Source organism: Caloenas nicobarica, chromosome 19 (assembly GCF_036013445.1).
Source record: "Caloenas nicobarica isolate bCalNic1 chromosome 19, bCalNic1.hap1, whole genome shotgun sequence".
Taxonomy (NCBI): Eukaryota; Metazoa; Chordata; class Aves; order Columbiformes; family Columbidae; genus Caloenas; species Caloenas nicobarica.
Genome location: NC_088263.1, coordinates 2,086,443 through 2,105,430, shown reverse-complemented (window position 1 = coordinate 2,105,430; position 18,988 = coordinate 2,086,443). Strand labels below are relative to the sequence as shown.

General features: G+C 44.2%; 1 protein-coding gene across 2 annotated transcripts in view; it reads right to left on the bottom strand.

Moving 5' to 3' along the window:
- Positions 1-18,915, bottom strand: part of FKBP15 (FKBP prolyl isomerase family member 15) — a 28,204-nt gene extending 9,289 nt beyond the window's left edge. The window contains exons 1-19 of one of the 2 annotated variants that reach the window (XM_065648714.1): positions 18,760-18,915; positions 17,202-17,311; positions 16,802-16,892; positions 16,093-16,162; positions 14,774-14,848; positions 13,597-13,695; positions 12,576-12,725; positions 11,524-11,592; positions 10,110-10,253; positions 9,481-9,626; positions 8,971-9,019; positions 8,218-8,337; positions 7,880-7,979; positions 6,700-6,803; positions 5,106-5,199; positions 4,186-4,295; positions 3,419-3,529; positions 2,643-2,737; positions 1,864-1,966 (exon numbers count right to left, since the gene is read on the bottom strand). In XM_065648714.1, the coding sequence (XP_065504786.1) occupies positions 1,864-1,966; positions 2,643-2,737; positions 3,419-3,529; positions 4,186-4,295; positions 5,106-5,199; positions 6,700-6,803; positions 7,880-7,979; positions 8,218-8,337; positions 8,971-9,019; positions 9,481-9,626; positions 10,110-10,253; positions 11,524-11,592; positions 12,576-12,725; positions 13,597-13,695; positions 14,774-14,848; positions 16,093-16,162; positions 16,802-16,892; positions 17,202-17,311; positions 18,760-18,815 (1,896 nt within the window). In that variant the 5' untranslated portion in view covers positions 18,816-18,915. The remainder of the gene's footprint in view (positions 1-1,863; positions 1,967-2,642; positions 2,738-3,418; positions 3,530-4,185; positions 4,296-5,105; positions 5,200-6,699; positions 6,804-7,879; positions 7,980-8,217; positions 8,338-8,970; positions 9,020-9,480; positions 9,627-10,109; positions 10,254-11,523; positions 11,593-12,575; positions 12,726-13,596; positions 13,696-14,773; positions 14,849-16,092; positions 16,163-16,801; positions 16,893-17,201; positions 17,312-18,759) is intronic. The other variant, XM_065648715.1, reaches the window with a different exon arrangement.
- Between the last annotated feature and the right edge of the window lie 73 nt (positions 18,916-18,988).

The window sequence follows — 18,988 nt, the reverse complement described above, 5'->3', positions numbered from 1 at the left end:
GAAGCTTGGCTTAAAAAGAAAGAAGCTAAGTGTGTTCTATACAGGTACATTACACACACAGATGTCAGAATGGTCCTACACGTGACTACAGTTCCACTGCACTGGAGAGTATGGCCAGTGGTTATGGAACACGAGCTGCCAGGGCTGCAGATCTATACCCCAAAAGCTGTGGGCTACTAATGCCCCTTCTCAGTGATCCTGGGTACAGATGCCTGGCCTATATCACAAAATAAATGGTGAATCCCAATTTTTAAGTAAAGAATTGATAAAACAGCTTAAAATTCTCTTCCCTGATTCTGTCTGTCCATAGCTATCTCAGCCATCGCAGTCACAGAGCGAGCTAGGTGAGATAGAAGGAAGAAGGAATATCAGCCTTCATATTTACAGTCAATACTCTCACAAAATGACAGGAAATCTTCTCCCAGTGCAAGTGACAGCTTTTCTGGTCTAGCCTTGAAGATGGGGCCCAAAAGACTCCTGAAGATCCTATCTTGTACTTCCAAAAGATGCTTCTTCCTCATTACTTATTGCACAAGCTGGATGTTGTGTTCACTGACAGACAGAAATTGTATAAATTATTTCAATCTGACTTAATCCTGGTCAGAATCTCTCACAGTCTCTACATATTACAGGGATGTGACCTGGGCACTCACTGGAAAAATACAGTCCCTGCTTTACTGTCTGCTCACACCAGCATGAGTTATAGAATCATTTTGGTTGGAAGAGACCCTTAAGATCATTGAGTCCAACCATAGCCTAATTCTAGCACTAAACCATGTCCCTGAGAACCTCATCTATACGTCTTTTATCAGCTATATATTGCTCTATTCTTTAGCATACTTTGGAAAGCTGCAGTTTCCCTTATTTTTAGGTGCACCGAGTTATGGTTATCAAACAGAGCAAGCATTTATTATCTCACATTTGAACTGGAGAGATACACGACTCGGCAGGGGAGCACGAGACTGAACATGGTGTAATTTAAGAAGCCAGTGCTTGAAGAAGCACAGAAGACACCTCACGAGTGCAGAGCTCAGAGCTGGCCTTAGCTAGGTCAGGCTCTCACAAGTAGACATTACAGGATTCGCAGCCATGTGTAAGTGCATTTACCTGCTTTGAAAGCTATTTCCCAATAGGCCCTTTCACAAAAGCATAATACGTTATTAGTAGAAACAATGAGCTTTTGATTAGTATTTTTTTAAAAAGTGTAAAAAAAGCGCAACGAAGAAACTCTAGTCCAGGGGTGTCAAACTCATTTTCACCGGAGCCACATCAGCCTCACGATTGCCTTCAAAGGGCTGAATGGAATTTTAGGACCGTATAAGTGTAACTACTCCATTTATAGGGTCCTAAAATTCCATTCGGCCCTTTGAAGGCAACCGTGAGGCTGATGTGGCTCCGGTGAAAATGAGTTTGACAGCCCTGCTCCAGTACGAAATAGTTTCTTATAGCTACATTCACTCCGTGTCACTTAAATAAAGGGCATAAAACTTTTCTGAAACTGTCAGTGCAGCTAAATAACCAAAGTACATTTTCAACCTGACACAGCCCTGTGATATGCACAATTCCTCAACACGTTGGCCATACACGTACAAGGTTAACAATAAATCAAGACGCTTTCCTGTAAAATAAAATATTCAAGCTATGACAGCCTAAAGATCTATGCTTACATCCTCTGTGCCGCTTTTCTCATGAAAGCCATGAAAATATTCAATTTTTTTCCCAAAACAGCTTTCAAAACATAAGTTCAGAACTACAGTTGTCTTGTAAGAAATGGCTTAAGGCTTCAGTGTGTTTGAGTGCTACAAGCAGCCCCTTCCCTGGCCGCATCCAGAGGTCTGTAGCTCTGCTCACCGCCACCATTACCTTCTCCTGCTCTGCATGCAACACTCTTGCCTGTGTGTTCTCGTTTGTTGTTTGCAGCGAATGGTTCCTCTGCTCCATCAGCAAGTTACTTTGTTCGACGTATCTGTGAACAGGGGAAGAGTGCGTGAGCACTTACGTAAATACACGACTTGGAGCAAAAGGCTGATAGAAAAGGTGACGTTTCAAAGCAGTTTTCATCATGACAAGCCCCAGACAATTTTGTGTGATGTCCTGCACTAAGAGCCCGATCTCAAAAGCATGGCAGGGGTGTGCCTGGCACAGCAGATTCTGGCAGTTTGGAGAAGCGCTTTACCTCCACAACAAGTCTAATGTTCCTATCACGCGGTTAAGAGTTTTGATAAAGTGATATCCACTGATTTTTGCCATTTCCCTAAACAGGTTATTCCCCTCCTTAAACTGAATGGAACACACGCCCAACAGTGGAACTCGGCACACCACATCCCCTACAGTTTCTTCCACCTTACTAAAAAGCCAGCAAAAGTACAGTAACTCCCAGAAGCAGAGCAAGATAGCTCAAAGATAGCATGAGGTTTTTTTTCCCCTTTTACACATTCATATTAACTGTAAACCACAGCTTTGGAGATAGGCCCTGCAGAGAGGGGGGGGAGACAAACCCACCCTTTTAATGCCTTAAGAAAAAAAACCAAAACCAGAACATGTCTCTGTCCTAAAGAACACCCCTCCTAGTTATGCCTAACCAAGTGTAAGCTAGAAAGGCTCTGCGGATGCAGCGAGGCTGTATCCTCCCCACTCCTTACCTCTGATTCCGCTCAATCAGCTCGCTGATCTTCTCATTCTGCTCCTCAATCCGACTGCTCTTCTCAAATATCTCTTGCTTCAGTCTCTCATTCTCCTAAAACATAGCCCAGCACAAATAGTCATCTTACTCGGACTTCCCTGAGGCAGTGTCTAAACCTTTGTTTTGTACAGATGCAGTACAGCAGACACTTATCACCCGCTGTGGTATAACAACATCACAGGAGGGCGTCATGCTACATTTAGCAGGAATCCTGGCACAGGACAGTAGTTACCAAACCACATTCTAGAGAATATTGTGTCCGGTTGACTTTTTCACCCACAAAACCCAAGATTGTAAGGCTGCTGCCTAGATAAACTACAAAGCATAAGACTAAGTAGTGAAAAACAGAAGTAGGTGATTTTTGCAACATGGTACTTGAGCTGTCAAACTCTGCTCTGCAGGACGCTGTGGGTTAAGTTCATAAATGGTTTAAGAAGAGGCTGAATTTCTCTCACATGACCCTTTTGTCAAGACCTATTAAATTCCAATATACCCACTCTGGCTTGCAAAGTACCCAAACCACAAACTATTGAGAAGAGCTTTTTTTGGGAGGAAAGGGGTGGAAATCATTGTATGTCTCATGCTCTTACCCAGGCACCTGGTTTTGGCCACACAAAAATAGAACCCATGGGCAGATGGACACTTGGGCCAAGCCAGTACAGTTGTCCTCAGTAGGAATAACGCAGGGGGCTCCAGTTCCTACAGAAGCAGTCAAGCAAGGCTGGCCACGCTCACCTGGATTATGCGCTGGATGTTGCTCATGATCATGGAGGCTTCCATAGTGACAGAGGAGATACCAGGCAGCAGGGAGCTGTTGCCAGCATTCTGTTTCTTCAACTCCTCCACCTGTGGGGATAAAGCCATTCTTGAGCCAAATGAAATGAATTTATGGCTGTAGGCAAGAGTCAGACATCTGCAAAGATCCATTTCACTGTTCCATCTGATCAGTTGTAGGTATATGCTACTGTATCAGCTGTGAGATCTCCCAACGGGCAGTGAATTATCTCCAAACACAACACATCATATGATATTTAAGACACTAAGAGACAGTACCTTCCCCCAAGCCCAATGTTTTTTACAGTAGCTGAATTGCTACCACTTCAAGGTCTGATAGCCAAATTTTCACTAAGTTGGTATAGAATCACAGAATGTCCTGAGCTGGAAGGGACCCAGAAGGATCATCGGTTCCAACTCCTGTCCCTGCACAGGACACGCCACAGTTCACACCATGTGTCTGAGGACGTTGTCCAGGCTCTTCTTGAACACTGTCAGGTTGGGGCCGTGACACCTCCCTGGGGAGCCTGTTCCAGTGTCCAGCACCCCCTGGGTGAAAAACCTTTTCCTCATGTCCAACTGACCCTCCCCAGCACATCTTCCTCCCATTCCCTCAGGTACATCACTTACAAACTTACTGCTGGCATTTAAATAGAGCCGACTCCTCAGACCACATTTCGTGAACAAATAGCAGAAACGTTGTTAACAAGCCTTAAGATTAACATTACCTTGGCAGCCAGATGATCCATTTTATCTACTACTTTGCTAACGGCCATTCGGATCTCAGTGTTATGCTGCCGAGCTTCTGTCATCAAAAAGGAAGTAACATCCCCGGGTGCTTGAATGGAAAGAAGAGAGATCTCTAGTCATAAGGGGAAAATTCCTGCACACAGACATGCCGAAAGTGATGCTTTGCAGTTTGAAGCCTGCCAGACAGGACATTCTCTCCTCAGAATAAAAAGGGACATGGTATCTGGAAAACTAATAATGTAGGTATTTCCCAAATAACATGAATAGGCAGGTTTATGACTACAGGAAATTCTTGAGCCACACGACAGCACGTAGGTGACCAGGAGGGAAGCCCCAGACAGAACAGCAGAACACAAAGAGGTACAACCCAACAGCAGGAACCACGGTTGGCTTCTGAAACTGAACTGAAAAATAAAAAATATGCTCCAAGAAAGGTTCAGCTGTACTCAGTCTTTACCAACAGGGATTATTACTTAAATGGTTCTTTAAATGCCTTTGGTCCTTCCTAGGTCACACATTTTTTTTGGCTATGTCCTCTCACTTCGCAAAGTCCCCTCTATGTACACTTAAGTTCCCTCCCTGGCTGGTAGGACACCTGTTTACTACTACAGTTATAACTGGAAGCACCAGCTATAAAATGCCTTTAACAATATACAGCCTTGGGAACACACCTAGAAATTCCATCCACTTCCACACTGCACGAAATTCCTTGAGAAAAAGATGGATATTTATTGGGAAATGTTTGTCCTCATTTGGCATTAAAAAAATAAGAATTTGTGAAACTGTGTGGCATTACAGACAGGATGTGTGCATGCTACTGTTGCTACCTAAATCATAATGATAAAGTTTACTGCAGGTATTGCAGCCTCCTGAAAAACAGATACTTGTTTAAACATACCTTGGTAAGGAGCAGGATACATCTGTCCTACAGGCTGGAGCTGAGAAGCAGACGCAGCAGTTTGGGGATAAGCAAACGTCACACCTGGGTACGCCTTGGAGAACAAGTTCCATAGATTAGAATATGTTTTGATATTTCCCCCCACTCACACTTCAGCGGTTTTCATGTTTTTTAAGCCCAAGAGCAACAACAGTATTCAGAAAGAAAAAAAAGAAAAACAAACAGAATTAGGGAGCAGGAGGTCAAACTACACAACAGTCATAGTAGAGGGAAAAAAACCCCACAAAGCCACTCTTCTTTCAAGGCTTAGATATGTGTTCAAGTTACGGCAGCTTAAGAAGTTACCTTCTTCACTGAAGTTTAAGCAAAAGCATGTTGTTTGTGGGAGGCAGAGGTCAGCGTGTGAACAGCTCACTGCAGCTTATTGTGCTTCCCGTAACCTGAAGTTACGCTAACTTGAACACAAGGCTACTCCTAGAAACGTCTCAGAAAATGCAACTCGACTAACTTGATCGAAACTTTACTGCTCTGTGCTCATCAGAAGCAGTTAACCATCTTAGTGAATTCATTAAATGCTACAAGTTCCTCACTCATACTAATTTAATTCTCTCAGGCAAGGAAAAGAAAAAAATTACAATTCAACTTGGGTCAAGCTTCTAGAAGAATTCAGAACATCAGGGTCAAGCTTTCAAAAAAAAAAAAGTCCAAATCACTGTCAGATTAAAACTTCAGTTTAATGACTAGTTTCTATTTCATCAAACAGAAAAGCCTATGTTTTTTATCTTGTTACTTGCCACAACTGCCTCATTCTCAACACAAAGAAAATGCAGAGTCAAAGCAATTCACCAGTAGTGGTTTTTTTCATACATGCTGTTTGTACTTATTATCAAATATTTTCTTCCTCTGCCTGGACCCTTTAAAAACAAAACATTGCTTCTGTGCGGCATAAGCCACTGTTTGATTCCCAGACTCTCCAGAAAATAGGTTAAGTGAAAATAACTACAGAAATCATAAGATAATAAGCTTGGTTTTAGATTTCTTGGAACTGTTTGTATGACAGCTTTGTACTATGCCTTCACTACCTGATGTGGCAAAACCAGTGTGTTAAGCCCCCAAACTTTCCTTGTTAGCAAGTACATTACATCGTGTTACAGGAGTAGCACCACAAACTTTTTAAAAGGATTATTCTTTTGCTGGATGAAAAACCATGACCCACAAACACGGTAAGTGTGCAAATGAGCTCTCAGAAAAACAGGCCAAGAAAAACTTCAACTAAAATGCTTTTACCTGCTCTACAGTTACTTGGAAGTTTTTATTTTATCCACTACAAAAGCAGATGCTAAAAAAAAGTCTGGTTAATTATTAGTTCAACTTTAAGAAGCCATCAGCTGGCAGAAAATTAGCCCTGTTTGATTAAATTCTAAGAGGCATGCGATAGAAAGCTGAGAATGCCCAAGAAGAGTCCCAGGAAGCAGCCTGGAATTCTCATCCTTACATGTTGCTACAGAGTCCTTGCTCCCAGCCATGGAGAAGACAGTAAGACACATGAGAAAGGACAGAATTGCCAATATTCTCCTCGATTTCGTTTTGGTACCTGAAAGCCCTGTGCTCCTCCAGGCAGAGCTGAGTGGGGCTGGATCGTTGCAGGTATTAAAGCAGCAGAAGATACCGAGGGTGTAGAACCAGATGCTTGAGGTACTGAAAAGGAAGAAAGACATTAGGCATGCCGTGAAGCAGCTAGAAATAATTTAACTCACTCTGTGAGAAATGGCCAAAAGGTCACTAAAAAGAGAAAAATTTAACACAAGCCTGTCTGCAGCCTTGTGAAAATTAAATCCGGTCAAGCAAGTGATAAAAGGTCAAGAAAAAAGGCACATTTCACAGAAATGTCACTTCTAGCTACATTTAGACAACCTCTTTTCATTCAAACAAAGGCGGCTCTGAAGTTTTCTGACACAAGATGTTACTCAGGCTGAGTCTAAAGCTCAGCTGACCCGCTGCTGACATTACTGTTCCATCACTGGAGGACAGCTCAAGCCTACTTCAGAGTTGCCAGCCCTTTGATGCCCTTCGCTATTATTTCCATCATTTTCAAATTTTAAAAAAAAAAAAAAAAAATCTGTTCAGTGGGCAAGGATTTGTAACAGTTACATTTACAAATCACATGTCCTAGAAATCTTAGTGTGACCCCAGCACCCAGGATGACAGAGCGGCTCAGGCGCTGTAGCAGCTCGTCCTCAAGCAGTAATTGTGTGCACAAGATCACGATGAAGACACGCGCCAAGGAAAAGGTTTTTCACCCAGAGGGTGCTGGACACTGGAACAGGCTCCCCAGGGAGGTGTCATGGCCCCAACCTGACAGTGTTCAAGAAGAGACTGGACAACGTCCTCAGACACACGGTGTGACCTGTGGGGTTGTCCTGTGCAGGGACAGGAGTTGGAACTGATTATCCTTCTGGATCCCTTCCAACTCAGGACATTCTGTGATTCTATTACTTCAGCCTTGTGCTTTCTGAATTACTCTACCTACAGAGCTTTGGATCAGCAAGACTTATCAGAAGCTATAGAATCATGGAATCGTTTTGGTTGGAAAAGACCTTTAAGATCATTAAGTCCAACCATTAACCCAACACTGCCAAGTCCACATCTAAACCGTGTCCTATCTATCAGTTCCTATTTCAGCTCCTGCGAGGAATCCTTAATTCCTACAGCCCTTGAAGCCTGCAAATAAGTGAGATTTCTCTATAGCAGCCCCAGGCTCAGCCCCCTATTACCTTGTGTAGACACTGTGGGCAGTACTGCGTGAGCTGGCTGCGATGGTCTTCCTGAAGATGAAGCCACTGGTTGCGCTGTCCCTCTCAGTGTATTCGGATCCTGAAAACATTTCTGTGTATTACAAGGAATGCTAAAGAACAAGTGAACAATTTGAAACCAAGATGACTTGAGACCAGGTGTTATCCAATTAACCCAGCTGAGCTAGATAGAAACAGTGGAATCATTAAATGCTTTTTTGAACAGAGTACGCTTTCCCTGCACAAAGGGAGACTTATTGCTACAGACTTCACACTGTAGAAAAAACAAAGAAGTCACAGTTCTGTGATGGGTGATGTACCTCTATTTCCGAGTCGCTGGAGTCGAGTTGGCTGCCGGCTGTCCCGGCGAGGAAAGGCAGCATGGGCTGTCCCATCTTGGCCATCCGAGAAATGAGCTTTGCCTTTGCTACATCTGGATTCTAATAGAAATGTCTGCAGTTACTCTTCCTTTGTCTCTCAGCACAGGCTTTTCAGACATTACGGAGACATCTCTCAAGATTAAACTCTTCCATGACTACGTGAAAAACTGATTTTCAAGCACGCAAGCTAACATTGTGGATTTGTTAATCTGGTTTGCTTTATATACCCTATCCCTGTATACATCTCTTTATGTATGTATCCCTTTATATATCTACCCCTGAACAAAACACAGCAACAAGAAGAAAATGTGTTACTTAAAGAAGCTGCTTAGCTGCTTTTTCTATCCTGAGGTCTTGTTCTCAGGTAGCTATATAAACTTACACTGAATGTCCCAATTACTCTTTGTTATCCATTTTAAATTTATTCATATATCCAAGAAGACAACCAGCCTTCCAAGTACCCATATGGTCAAGGTAACTTTACATTTAAGAGCAGGAACTGGGACTGAGTCCTCATGTTCTGTTAATCCCTTCCAAAACAAGGCCCTGATCTGCTGTTAGTAAAGCGAACATTTGAGAGAGTCTTGCTTGCACAATGTTCACTTTATCTTCAGCAACACCGAATGCAGAGGTGAAACCAGCCAAGCTTTCCTACTTCAGGCTTCAAATGAGTTGGGAATAAACAGCACTTACTGCAAGCTGTTCACTGATGGAGTTTGACTTGGCCCGAACAGCTGGTTCCCTGAAAAGCCAAACAGTTGTATGTTGATATTGGATGTTAACAAAGATGAAATTGCACTCCCTAAAAAGTCTGACTGATCAATTTTGTTAATTTAAGCAACAAATGACAATGTAAAAATTGCAATTAAACAAATGAGCCATTACCCAAGACCAACTTATGACTCCACTGCCACCTGAGATGTGAAAGCTGTTGTAGCAATACCCACACAGCTTAATCATGTTAGATCTCAGTAAAGCTGGAGAGAAATGACTTCTTTCATCTCTGTCCACTTCAATGTCTTTAAATCTGAAAGTCAGCACTCAAGGAGAAAATTTCCTGCAAGTCTTGTTAGCGAGCACTCCCTTGCCACACCGACGGCCCCACATCTGCCAAATGACGTGTTAACGCAGCATTGTGCCAGATGTTAATGAGCGTTGCCACCTTTTAATACAGCAAGTTGTTTTAACCGCACTGCTTCTTACCCAGGCTTTGGAGGTATTGTAGACGGGGGCAATAAACCAGTGTCTGCAGAGAAGCCATCGGAACTGGGTATTGGAGAAGGTGCAGGAGAATCCCTTGAACTGACGCTCTGTCCATCCGAACCAGAGCTTTCCTTTACCAGCTTCACCTTAAAAAGCATGTAACAAAAAAAGATTTTTTTTCTGGGTTCCCAAAAATGTTTTCAGCAACTTGTTTACTTTTGATGACTACTCCTTTGTCAAGCCCATGTGCTTCAAGGAAGAGCAAACACCTGATTCCAAACTGGAGAAGCTGAGTCTTTAGATCCTGTCATTCCTCATTATAGGTATTTGGTTTTCCCAAGTGACTCACAAATAAGACATGGAAAAGATCCCAAGACAGTTAGAACAGATACATCTTAGTAAACAGCCTAGAGGGATTTTCTAGGTTTAGGGTTTTGTGGGTTTTTCTTTGTTTGTTTGTTTGGGGTTTTTTTTAATTAAAGATATGTATCTTCCTGAGGTGTTTGGTTTATAACAGTTTCTGAGCTGCAGTTCTCATGCATACAGCAGGTTTTCATCTTGCAGACAGACGCTGCCACCCGACAGCCACAAAGCAGATGTAAAATAAACACCTGGCAGGAGACACTCACCCGCCGAACTTCCACCTCAAAAACTAAAGTAGAGTCCGGAGGGACACGACCAGCCACTCCCTGAGCACCGTAGGCCCATGCTGGAGGAATGATGAGATATCTTCGGCCTCCTTTCTTCATCCCCATCATTCCTTCTTCCCAGCCCTTTGGTTTTCAGAGGCACAACAAAAGAGAAAGCAAAAGTTTAATCAGTGACGTTACGGTTTCTTTTAATTACACTGCTTCAGGCACCAGTTATAGAAGATTACAGAACACATACAGAGATTCTTGTGAAATCCTCTTCATTGAGTCTGCACCACTAAACCTTTGTCTTACAAGAAGTCACAATGGCAAATTATAAATTGCGACATTAATTTAAGAATAAAGACGCAGCTCCCAACATGTTCATACTGAAATCAAACAGATACAGCTGTCTCTAGCATGAAGGCTGAAGGCTTCCAGATCTCTGTATGGTTACAGATACCGGGTTCAAGTTTTAGATTTCTTAACTTAAGCAGCTACCACAGATCACACTGATATCCTGGAGAACAGAACTGTGTGCTGTGCTGCGCGCACAAATTCCGCAGTTGTAGGTGGCTTGCAAGGTGCCAGCTTGTCTCAGCACTCTGGGAAGGAACAGGACTCCACATCATCAAGAGATCACTTTCGAATTGCTACGGTTAGATTTACAAAGCACCCACAGAGAAGAGTTGCAGCAAAGATTTAGAAATCAGAGCAATACAAACTGTCAAATGGATGCCAGTGTTTAACAGGGTGACTACTACACCCAGGCAACACATTAGAAAGAAATAAAGTAGAAAACCAGCACATCTTCAGTAAAGGACAACTTGTAACAGGTCACATATGAATTACTCAGGTAAAGGATGTGACCTGAACAAAACTATCTCCAATTCACGACCCGATTTTATAGAATAACATAAGGGAGTACCACACCACCTGGACTAAAAAAATTATTACAGTCAAAACCCTCACGATTTGACCACTCCAAGCAGTATCTTTTACTAGACCATCCTAAAACTTGTCAGTTGTCTTCACCTTCCCCTGCCCTTCTCCCAGGTGCTGTGTCAGAGTTATCTGATGATAGAGAGAGGGTTCCCTGAGAACAAGGTAATCCATTAAGTAACTTCCAGAAAAACAAAGACAAAAGAAAAAAAACCCCAAACCCCAGCTCTTGAAAACACGAAGGTTCCTTTTTACCAAACAGGACAACTTCATTCTCACACTGCCATTGAGAAGGAGACTTGACTGCACAGTGCAAATTAAGAAGAAAAAGTTTGAGTGAGTTACTGTCACAGAGTGTTTTCTATCAACTGAAACATGCAACAGAAATAGCATATATAAATCCTGAAGATCTTCAGTAATTCAAAGCTCTGATACTTCAATTATATTATAATGAACATGCTAGAAGTTCTACCTTGATGACCTTTCCGGATCCCAGCTTTAGCCGCAACAGCTTGTCTTTGTTAACATTTGAGTCAAACACCTGGAAAGTCGAACAAAGCCACAAAATACACAGATTTTCCAACTGTTTCAAGATTCGGAACACAACTTTACACATTCCATAAACACAATCTCCCATTTGCTACTTCCCATTCTGCTACTTCCAAAATGAATTCTCAACAGACCTAAGACAGAGCATGGCTAGAGCTTCTAGTCCATCGCACAGTACAATTCCTTAAACTGAACAATAGCTGGAGACTCAGACTTTAAAACAGGTTTGAGCTTGATGGATTGGACAAGTAAAACACTACACAACAAGCCTGTATCAAGCAGCAAACAACTGTCTAGAAATTTTGTACATTAAACTAAGACATACAGCTGAACAACTCTTTCAGGAGATTAGAAATAACTCTGCCATGTACCATTGGTACACAGAGAGAAACGTGCTGGGCAGACCAACAAAAACCCCCTAGAGATGAAAAGCAGAAAGCCATTTTTTACAGCATAGAGATTCAAATGCGGATGGATGCAAACGCAAACCCCTTTGCCATTCATTTTGCAAACAGTTAAACCTGCAGAAGTGTTTTAAAGGTAATGCTTGGAAACATCAAAGCATTTCTTTTGCTTATTAGCAAGCTGGATTTGACACAGCTGCAGAGGATGTAAAAGCCATCTTATTCTGTTAACATTTGGAGATGTGATAAGAAGGGCCCTGTCTGACACAAAGCACTTCCTCAAGGCATTTCCAAAGGAGCACAGCTAGCTTCATCATCCCTTCTCACCAACTCCATTGATATTAACAGGTGAGAGTGCCCATGAAAGTTAAAAGCATCTCAAGCACCTCCTCCTGAACAGTAATGGAAATCCTTATTGTTCTCCAGGTAACACATATGACCTCACTCATGGTGCCATAAGTGACCGAAAAAATACCTTTACATCAGCATCAATACTATCCTAGATGTGGCCGGTTCTTTCCTGGGACTATCACACTTACTTAGCATTAGGAGGTGGCGGAAATGCCTTTACCTGTCCAAGCCCGTTGTTCTGGAACAGCCAACCTGTGTAGGCGACCTCCAGGGAGTCTCCTCCTTCTGCTCCCTGCCCTTCTCCGAGCAGCAGATCCTGGCAGAGGACAGAATCGAGCAGAGGGGAGCTGTTCCATTTGGCAATGCACACCTGCAGCAGGAGAGCAGAGCAACGTCTGACCATTAAAACAGCAGCAAGTTCCAGTATGACAGATCTGGTCCGTTTGCTACTGTATTGATCAAGCCCAGGTTACAGAGGCACTTAAGAGACGTTTCACGTTTCCTTGTGCTGAAGTTTGCTGAGCTATAGAAGTTAGAATTGCAGAATCATTTCGGTTGGAAGAGGCCCTCAGGATCATAGAGTCCAACCATAAACTAACTCTAGCACTAAACCATGTCCCTAAGAACCTCATCTAAATGCCTTTTAAACCCCTCCAGGGATGGTGACTCCACCACTGTCCTGGGCAGCCTGTTCCAATGCCCGACAACCCTTCCTGTGAAGAATTTTTTCCTAACATCCAATCTAAACCTCCCCTGGTGCAACTTGAGGCCATTTCCTCTTATCTTATAACTTGCTACTTGAGAGATGAGACCAACACCCTCCATGCTCCAACCTCCTTTTCAGGTAGTTGTAGACAGCAACAAAGTCTTCCCTCAGCCTCCTTTTCTCCAGGCTAAACAGCCCCACGTCCATCAGCTGCTCCTCATAAGACTTGTGAGCACAAGTTATTCTCTGCTCTACAGAATCATTGGTCTCACAGTACTTGAGCATCTCAATTAGAAATCTCACCAGAAGTAACAGGCTCCCCATCTCAAAGAGGCCTGTATGGAATGAACAAAACTCAGTCAGGCTCATCGCAGATGCTCAGTCACCATCACGCAGATACTCAAAGCTCATCTCCAATTAAAAAGTACAGCTCTGACTTCAAACCTTTCAGCAATGAGGTACTTTCAGAGATACACCTCGATTTGGCTGCTGTTCTGAACAGGCCAGCAGGTCACACCTGGCACAGAGTAGTTACCTGTCTACTGAAATCCATTGCTGCCTTTTCTGACTCAAACATGATGGACCAGTTTTGCCTCTGATCATCATAGAACGTACTGTAATTGTTGGGTTGAACCTGTGGGAGAGGAAATCAGTCCTATGTTAGACATGAAAAGATGTATTCAACTCAGAAATCCACATCCAAAAGAAGTTTAAAGAGCTACTGAAATTCAGCAGAGGCAGAATCCTTCTGTGTTACTACTCAAGTCCAGAATGCGCATATTAGGATTTATTTATGTGCTTGTTGTTGTGGAATAATTATTGTAACTCAAATACTTGAGCAAATATTAAGTTCTTAATAGATGCTGCAGCTTTCACAAGATGGTGAAAACTTTCAGAAGCTAGGTCCTATAATACAGAGAGAATTTTTTAGTCTAAGTAATCTCCTTTTTCAAAAGTATTGATTATATGTAGACTTCCAGATTAGACTGGGGGAGTCACTCTTTCCTCACTTTCTAAAAATCCACGTCACCACTAGCCGAGTACGTAACCCATTAGTCTTTCAAAATGCGCTTATAAAACCCAAGAGCAAACCAGAATCCTGGTCAGAAATTTGGATTGAAATTCTATTTCAGAGCAGAATTTCCACCTATCAATTCAAGACATTTTATGTCACCTGATGACAAGCTAAGAGCAGCAAATCAACACACCAATTTTCTGTAAAACTGGCAGAAAACAGAACTTCCTGAGAGATTCCATTTTAGGACTTATAATGCTCCACATTGCTCTTATCAGCAGGAAAATGCTGAGTGTCCAATTTCTGAGAGAAAACATTTCCTTGCTATCATTTCCTTCTGCTTGCTCAGTTGTTTTGTCTCGGTCCCTTAGCTACAAATTATTAGCGAGAGCAATTTTGTTCTGTTTCCATCCATTGCAGGGCTGCAAAACTCAAAACATCTCCTCTGTGATCCAGAGGTAATAACACACCTCCCGCAGCGCCCGAACTTGCGTTACGAAACGTGCTGCCGAGGTTCTCTGCCAAGGGCAGATGTGACATCTCCTGTGCAACGGGAGGAGGAACAGAACAGCTCAGTCTCAGTCAGATGTCTGATGGCAAAAGCTATAACCTAACACTCCGGAAAGCATTTCAGGGTCAATTCCCATCTGCTGTGAGCACCACAGATCACTGGATAGTTTCTCATCTGGGGTCTTACCGTGAGTACAAAGCCTGGATGGATCCTTGCAGTCGCAATCTGCTGCTGCTGACTGATGTAGAGGAGGATCCTGTACTGGATTCCACAAGGAGTTGGGCAGGGAAGAAAAACAAACAGCAGAAACTCAGAACACCTTCAATTCTAACGTGCTTTGCCAAACTCTGAGCCCAAGGCTACTGCATTTATTTGCCAAATACACCTTGCAGCATTTTTCACAGAAAAAATACCGTACTTAACACAATTTTATAACGCCTATTAAAAGCCCTTGGAAACATGCAAGTATTGTTTAGCTACAGGAATGAAGCAATTAAAAGTAATTCTTTTGCAATAAGCAAGATGCTTTAACTAATTCCACATTTTTTGCCGTTACTGCATGAAAAGTTGGTGTGCTAACCCTTCGATACAAACTTGCAATACACAGCGTACAGGCATAAACCAGCGTTACGGATTGAGTAATAATAACTTGGAGGGAGCTTTCCATCTACTAAACATGGATATAACATTATATTGACATATTTGGCTGTACTAGATGTGATCTACTAAGGAAAAGTGCTTTCCTTTGTGCACCTGCACGCAGCACAGTCAGCTGGTGAACTGGGAGTAACTCGCTAACTGGTCCCAGTGGTGCAGGTTGCGATATTGCACAGGCAGCCTGAGAACAGCTGTGTTAGCTTCTTTCTGAGAGCCCCATTCTTCCCAGTTCCCCCACAAATGCCACACCTGGACACTTCCCAGATCAGAGACTCAGGATTTAGTTTACTAAATTACTATTCTTTTTGCTCTTGCTAGAGCAGAAGTAACTTAGTGAGACAACATGACTTGGGGGATAGGAAACGCCATAAATACCAACATCAAGGACAGATCAGAGTATCCAAAGTATCTTTTAAACACAATCTACTGGGCACCCCTGTGCTGCATTCTTAGAGGAGTAATTGGGAAGGAGAGATACTTGTGATACCAAAATAACAGAACTTAAGCAAAGCATTTCTATACTACTGGACAAAAGTTTGCTTTATATTGATTTCCACAGGCACAGATGTCAAAGAGATTCTGAACAATCATCAAAATCACTTCCACAAACATTAGAAAAGGTGCAGTGCCCGAAACATTGCAAAATAAGTTGTAAGAGATCTTACAAAGTCATGGATCGCGGAAAAGAAAGTTCTCACCAGGGTACACGGCTGAGCCATAAGAAAAGCCAGGATGGCAGGAAAGCGCAAGCATCAAACGCAAAGATCTTCTGGTGAGCTCAGAGAAACGCAGCTGCATACCAGCATGCTCTCAGAAAGAAAATGTTAAAGAAGTGAAGTGTTTCTCACCTCTTTAGTAGCGTGGTTCCCCACGACAGCCGCTCCGTACTTGCCTTGCTTCACGTACTGCCCATTGGTGCTGGAAGACAAACAGGAAGACATTCAGCTGCAGAACCTCCCCTGCCTCAGATGTCTCCACTGTGGCTGAGCTTTTCTTCTTTAGGATTCAGGTCCCTTTCCTCATGCCTAAAACGTCAGGCAGTCTTTCTTAGCTCGAAGACACTACAACTTTCTTGCTTCCCACCAACTGCAGGGCCGCACATTATGCAGTTTGGGTTGAAAAGAACTCTTTTCACAGATCCGAAGCAACTGAGTTTTCAGATGACAGCAGTGTCAGACGGACAGAGAATTGTACTGCTGTCACTCTGTGCTCATGCCTCAGTTCTCCAGGAGGGAACATATGAGACATAAGCATCTGACAGAGCTGCCTGGAAAAAAGGTAAACGTCAGGCCAGCACCCCAGGCTGGAATTCCCTGTAATAGCCAAATCCAGAACTTGCTATTTCCTTTGACAATCATGTAACCCTGGCCTGCAACACAACAACCAAAACTTTTTTTGAGCAGAATCTTGCATCAACTTGTAGCATTTGTACCACATAGACACATGCCTATAAGCCTCTTCCCACTCATCCAAAAATATCTTCCCTTTGTGATTAGGTCTTAAGCTCCCAGAGACACAGACTCGAACAGGTCACGCAGGAACCTCCGCTGCACTTACTATCGATAAGCATGAACCGCAGTGGCCACAAACACCGAGGGTGCTCCCGAAGCTGCTGGGGCCACAGGAGCCTTCGGGGCTGTCGGACCTGCTGGAGAATAAAGAGCAGGAAAACCTCTCAGTGATACAGAAATGTCACGCCACATTCCTTCCCCCAAGGGAAGAATAATTCCAGAAGAAGATTAAAAAAAAAAAAAAACAAAGGGTGATATTCCAAAGTCACTAAAGGCCTCTAGAATAACCAGGTGCAGAGAGGGCACCAAAGGAAGAGAATATCATCAAAGAAAAGCCAGGTTAGGTTGGTTTTTTTTTTGTGCTGCTGTTCTTTGCAAAAGCCCTTGTTCTCCCAGCCAGACACACGCTGCAAAGTTTTTTCCCATGTTCAAACACAGTTACTTACCAGCTGCTGTCTGACCCTTCTTAGGCTGCTTTGGTGCCGTGTACTGGAAGAATTCATTGCCGTGGCTTGAGACTGTTTGATCCAGACCAAAGAGAGAGGCCAGCCTAGCGCTAGAAGGAGAAACTAATCAATTCACCTTATTCAACACGGGCTTTATATAAAAGGAACATCATTAGTTATAAATTATATCAAACATAAAGTGCTTACCGGCACTTCAGATAAAAACAAATGGATGAATGTTAAGAAGCTCTATACTAATTAGCCACTTAATTTTAAATAAGCAGAACTTTTAGATGAAGAGGCTGGGGTGAGTAGTACAGTTGTGTTTCATTTCCTCAAAAGCAACTGTAAGGAACATATTAAGACTGAAACTACACCAAAAAAAAAGTAACTTTAAAGCAATGACTAGCACCACCCTTATGCGACATAGTTGACAGTTACGATACTGAAATATCATGTGACAACAAAGAAGCCACCATGCAGCACTAGGATTTTTCTTCTTGAAATGTCCAGGAAACACATTCTCCCATTAGTTGTTAAAATGGCAGATGCTCTCCTGTCAAAGGCAGAAGGTTTAATGCTGCAGGCCAGCTGGTTATTCCTACAAGATATTTCATTTACAGTTTTACTGCTTTAAGCCCATTTAGGCTCACCTATTCCTGGTATCACGGGACAAGTGAATAATTCAAAGTACGAAGCAGAATCCACAAAGGACAGCACACTGTCAGCAGACCTGCAGCATTTTACACCAGATGCTTTAAAAAAATCTCCATTTGCTAAAAAGAGAGAGGATTTGTTTACGAGACTTGTTAAACAGAAGCTCCCTGAGGAGGAGTGAGCACAGCTGGAAGCACAGCTGGAAGCACAGCCGGAATCACAGCTGCCCGGGAAACTTCGGGGGCAACAAGTGATGCAATGTAAGAAAAACTGAACATGCTATGCATTAAAACGGTGTCGACAAAAGTTGAAAACCGCTGAGCACGCCTGAAGTGTTTAAAAGATGTTTTAAAATGTCTCAATCTGGCATTTTCAGGACTTCCCGCTTATACTCAACGTGCAAGCACCTCATTTTTCCCACCCGCCCCCTCCACCTCAGGCAGCAAAGCCCGAGCGGCTGCTCCTTCGCAAAACCCCGCCCGGGGTCCAGGAGCCCCCGGTCCCACCGAGGGGCTGCCCCGGGCTCCTTCCCGGGGACCCCGGGTTCCCCCGCCGCGGCGGGACGGGGCACAGACCGGGGCTAAAGCCGCTCATGGCCGCGCAGCTCCCGCCCCGGGCCCGACCCCGACCCCGCCGAGTGGATCCTCCGCCCGGAGCCGCCCCCGCGGAGCCGGTGGCCGGGAGGGGCCGGGAGGGGCCGGGAGGGGCCCGGAGGGGCCCGGAGGGGCCGGGCCCGCCCGCCGCTCCCTGGGCCGGGCGGGAACAGGCCCAGCCCCGGGCTGCGCAGGGGGCGGCAGCTTCGCCCGACTCCCACCCCAGTGGAGCTTCCCCGGGGCCGCCGCCCCGTGGCCCGCCCGGCGACGGGGAGCGGGGACCCGGCCGCGCCCCGCCGGCCGCTCACCTGCTGGCGGGAGACAGAAAGTCCGCGTCGTCCTCCTCCCCTGCCGCTCCGAACATGGTCGCGGAGCCCCCGCCGCCCCGCGATGTCGTAAACGCGCCGCCTGGCAGCGGAGCGCTTTCCGGCCGCGGCGGGACCGGGACGGGACCGGCACGGAGAGGGACGCGGAAAGCGGAAGGGGAGCCGCGCGGGGGCGGGGCTTAGCGGGCACGCCGGAAGGGGCGGGGCTGCC